Source organism: Ziziphus jujuba, chromosome 3, assembly GCF_031755915.1.
Source record: "Ziziphus jujuba cultivar Dongzao chromosome 3, ASM3175591v1".
In the NCBI taxonomy this organism is placed as follows: domain Eukaryota; kingdom Viridiplantae; phylum Streptophyta; class Magnoliopsida; order Rosales; family Rhamnaceae; genus Ziziphus; species Ziziphus jujuba.
In genome coordinates this window covers 13,169,698-13,174,657 of record NC_083381.1, presented here as the reverse complement: position 1 = coordinate 13,174,657, position 4,960 = coordinate 13,169,698, and the positions used below count along the sequence as shown (strand labels likewise).

At 33.8% G+C, this 4,960-nt stretch overlaps 1 protein-coding gene across 1 annotated transcript; it reads right to left on the bottom strand.

Annotated features, from left to right (window-relative positions):
• Positions 1-413: 413 nt before the first annotated feature.
• On the bottom strand, positions 414-3,331 carry LOC107422314 (disease resistance protein LAZ5-like). The gene is made up of 2 exons (XM_016031748.2): positions 2,797-3,331; positions 414-1,487 (listed from the first exon to the last, which is right to left on the bottom strand). Exons 1-2 carry the CDS (start codon positions 3,300-3,302, stop codon positions 839-841), a joined length of 1,155 nt encoding a protein of 384 aa, XP_015887234.1. The 5' UTR covers positions 3,303-3,331; the 3' UTR covers positions 414-838.
• Between the last annotated feature and the right edge of the window lie 1,629 nt (positions 3,332-4,960).

Here is a 4,960-nt window from a genome sequence, read left to right as displayed (position 1 = left end):
ATTTCTTTATCTCACATTTTATTGTTTTAAATTCGTTCCCACAGGCAGCTAGTAGCAGTCTACCTCGCGCACAGCTTATCGCTTATTTCCTTCCACTACAGCAGCCATATTTATCCTTCCTTTACCAATTGTTATCTTCTAGACTTATTTATTACTTATTTGTACTCATAGACTTTGTTGACACTCTTAGAATGCTCTGATTTTAAATATGGGACTTAGTAGAGACCATAGTAGTCATGTGTGTAGTTATGGCCTATAGTACAGTAAGCCGGTTGTGGACTTATTTATATATATATATATATTTTTATATTGAGGTATTAATGTTAATGCTGGTGTTTGATTATCTACGTTTTAAGGTGAGGTTCCATTGGATATTTTCTAGAGATTGTCCAGTGGGACTTCACTAGGCGGGATCACCCGGGAGGTCCTGGGAGGGTTTCCGTTGTAACAGCCTAGTACACCCGCATGCGATATTGTCCGCATTGGGCCCAGCCTGTACGGTTTTGTCAAAACATGTCGCAAGGGAAAGGTATCCACACCCTCTTTTAAGGCATGCTTCGTTCCCCTTTACAACCGATGTGGGATCTCACAATCCTCCCCCCTTGGGGTCCAGCGTCCTCTCTGGCACACTGATCCGAGTACTGGCTCTGATACCATCTGTAACAGCCCAGTCCACCCGCATGCGATATTGTCCGCTTTGGGCCCAGCCTGTACGGTTTTGTCAAAATGCGTCGCAAAGGAAAGGTATCCACACCCTCTTTTAAGGCATGTTCATTCCCTTTTCCAACCGATGTGGGATCTCACACCTGGGGCAGGTCCTGTCACTCTGATCTGATTATTAAAAAGTGATAGAAAAAGACCTGCTAGGGTTTATTAGCCATCCAACTATGTCGATGACCCTTCTTAATGCATACCTCCAGCTTTGCACCTTTTCCAGGTCGTGGATAAAACGTTGTTCATGTCTTTCGAAAGCTTCTTCAAAAATTCCTCGCTGTTTCCTAATGTGAGTTGGTTCTACATGATAGTAAATTGGAAAAACTTTCCTGCCGGAGACTTGCTTGCACTCTACAATCTTGACGAGTTCAGTCAAACACCAAACAGAAGAAGCATAGTTTTCTGAGAGAATGACAATAAAATACTCTGATTCTTCAATTGCTTCCAATAATGTCGAGGAAATGCCTTCGCCCTTCTCGGTTTGTTTGACATCATCCATGTAGGTCAGAATTCCTTCTTCGCTCAAAGCATAATAGAGATGACTCGTGAAACCATTGCGGGTGTCTTCGCCACTAAAACTCATGAACACATCATACGGTTTGATGGAGTTGGAAGAAGGAGAAGAAGATTGACAAAGAGATGAATCAAAACTAGTACTGTTTATCTCTTCAACATTTTCTTCTGATCTCTTGGTTGCTTTTTCTGTCTTCCTAAGTGAAGTTATTCTTTTGAATATCTCCGCTGTTATTAGGTATATGAATTTGGCTTCATCGCTTATTCAAACAACAATTGAACTATGTGAGGGAATGCATAACATGAATTTTTTTTCTTTTTTTTTTTTTTTGGGGGGGGGGGGCAAAATATTAAAATAATTTAGAAAATGACCATTTGTTCTGGTTGAATAATTTTTTTATAATTAATTAAATTAATCATATCATACTGGTCATCAATTTCACTAAAAATGTTTTGGCGATGATAAAAACGTTTGGGTGATGATATAAATGATAAAAACAGCCAATCAGTACCATCCATGTGAAGATAATACAAAAGTAACGATGATAACTTATAATTTTTTGGAAAAAATGATAATTCCATTTCATATAAGAGCATAAGATTATAAAGGTAAAGATGGAAAAAAAAAATGAAAATCACCTGTATATACTGATTATGTCAAATTTTTGTACCATAAAATTAAGGATAAGATTACTGTAAAAATGATGTTCAAATCAATTTCTCCAATACTAATGTACCTAATTTTAGTGAAATCAAATTCACGGAGCTTTCATCAAACTAAAACAATAATACTTGAAATATCAATAACAAGGAATTAATTCCATTTTTTAATCAATAACAAGGAATTAATTCCATTTTTTATGTTTATTTAAAGAATGCTAACAAGGAATTAATTCCATTTTTTATGTTTATTTAAAGAATGCAATTATGCGGTTTCAGTGTAGATGCAAACTAAGCGGCTATGTTATCAGTGTATCTAGTATCTTAGATTGTTAGTCATATCTTATAAGTATTTTTAGCAGCTAATACAAATTGATTTAATTAACCGAAATCAAATAGTAATGTGCAAAGCGGCAAATTACTTTGATATTTTCTACGAGCATTAATTGTTGAATAATATGACATAAAATAATAAAATATATTTTTTCAATAAAAAATTATGTTAGCTGTGTTAAAACTTATGCAATATTGAATAAAAAATAATATAAAATACAAATATTAAGTAATTTTAGCTCTTTACATTTAAAAAGCCATGCCAACTTATTACATTAAAAACTAAAAATAAAGAGTCAGTCGAAGGGTTTTCTTTCCTTCTTTTTTTTTCATTTTAGAATTTGACTTATAAAATAAAGAATATGACAAATAAAGATTTCCCATAAAGATGCTTTAATAAAATTTCATTATTTATTTTAAAAATGCTCTGTAATTTGAAAAATATGCTATTTAAAATAAGTAGGCCAGTGATACCTTCTACATGTATTAACTCTTTTAATTTCATATAATAGAAATCATTAATGAGAAAATAAAAGGAAAAAAAAAACAATAAGTTATAATTAATGAAATGTTTACCTCCTATGGTCTATATGCCATCCAGATCGGTCAGTGAGTCTTTTTAATGCTTCCCTCCATCTCTGAACCTTTTGGATATCATCCCTAAAACGTGTTTCATAAATCGCGAACGCTTTTTCAATACATCCCCTCTGCTTTCGCACATCAGATGGATCCACATGATAGAAGATGGGAAAAATTATCTTCTCCCAACCTTTTGTGCATTCGACGATCTTGACAAGTTCATCCAAACACCAAATTGACGAAGCATAGTTTTCGGAGAGAACAACGATATAAGACTCTGATTCTTCTACTGCTTTAAACAATGTTGAGGCAATGTCTTCACCCACCATCTCTTGTAGTTTGACATCCATGAAGGCCAGAATTCCTTTTCGGATCAAAGCAGAATAGAGATGACTCGTGAAACCATTTCGGGTGTCTTCACCTCTAAAACTTAGGTACACATCGTGAGTACTTTTGATGGAGTTGGAAGAAAAAGAAGAAGAGCTTGAATAAGAGTTTTCCATTTGTCTAGGCCAAGAGAGAGGCCAAAGGAGACTTGAATAAAAGGTGTAATAGCTGAATACTTTACTACCAAGCACCTAAAATCTTATACCCCGGTATATAAAAGAAAAATAATTTTGTTAAAATAAAATTAATTTAAAAAAATAATAATAAATGCAATATGTAGTTTTTAAAAATGAAATAGAAAATTAAGTTGAGGGGACACGTGCCTCCCTAATTCTTTACCTGCATCCGACATTATTGACTAGGTCATGTTCTAGTATATGTGCAAATCGCTAGGTTACCCTTAATATGAAGGTTTAACTTTATAATTTGTTTATTAATATATTTAAAAAGAAGACACTATTGTATGTTTTGAGAAAAATTTGTCTTTTATCATCAATGTGAAAAGGACATCATGATTAAGTGCATAGCATGTGAATGACAATGGATTAACGAGTTCTTTAATCTAGGGGATTTCATATAAACAATTGAATGTTTATCCGAAAACATATAAACTAATTAAAATTTTCGAAATGTGAGAGTAGTTATTTTTTATATAGCAATAAGAATATTTAATTAGTACTTTAGCAAAAGTTCAAAAGATAAGATAATAATTTAGTACAAGTGGTTTTTTTTTTTTTTTTTTTTTTTTGTTTGACTTAGTGATCTATAATGTAAGGAATTTTTTTGGCTCATCTTTTGCGAAAATTTTTTTTGCCCAATTATATAATATTAAGGTTACATTATATAATCAAAAGTTCTTTTCACAATTTTAAAATAAATTTTCCTTTATTAAGTACCAATTTGAAAACTAGCTCCTTTATTTTATGTGTGAATTCTCACATTTGTTTGAAATAGGAACGAAGCATGCCTTATAAGGTTGTGGATACCTATAACTTATGGACACATTTCCATGAGGGAAGTAAAACCATGAGGGATAAGATTGGGCTCACTATCTAGATCCGGATCGGTGTGCCAAAGAGGACGCTGGGCCCCAAGGTAGGTGGATTGTGAAGTCTCGCATCGGTTGGAAAGGGAAATGAAGCATGCCTTATAAGGCTGTGGATACCTTTCCCTTGTGGATGCGAAACCGGACAATATTCACATGCAAGTAGACTAGACTGTTACAGTTGGTATCAAATCCAGATCCGGATCGGTGTGCCAGCGAGGACGCTAGCCGCAAGGGAAATGGATTTTGAAGTCCCACATCAATTGGAAAGATGAACGAAGCATGCCTTATAAGGCTGTGGATATCTTTCCCTTGTGGACGCGAAAACGGACAATATTTATTCACATGGGGGTAAACTAGGGTGTTACAGTTAAGCTCACTACCTAGCTTCCAAAGCGGACAATATCCTAATTGGGCTTGGAAGGCCCGAGTCAGTGGGACCGGTAGGTGAGGGGTGGGATCTCTAACCATTAGGACGTGTTTTAAACCCGTAAGGGCTGTTACATTATGTGTTTTACATATTTTCCGCTTTATTAAATGAAAATTATTATTTATTCCTCTCACATATCATATGTTTCAATTTACCCTCATAGGTTAGTCAATCTATTTCTATTATATTTTAAATAAAATAAAATAAAATGATATTTTTGTCTATTATTTAATGAGATAATTAATTCATTTGGCAAAAGAAATTTTTCAAAATATTTCTTCAATTAGCTGAATTTAAGA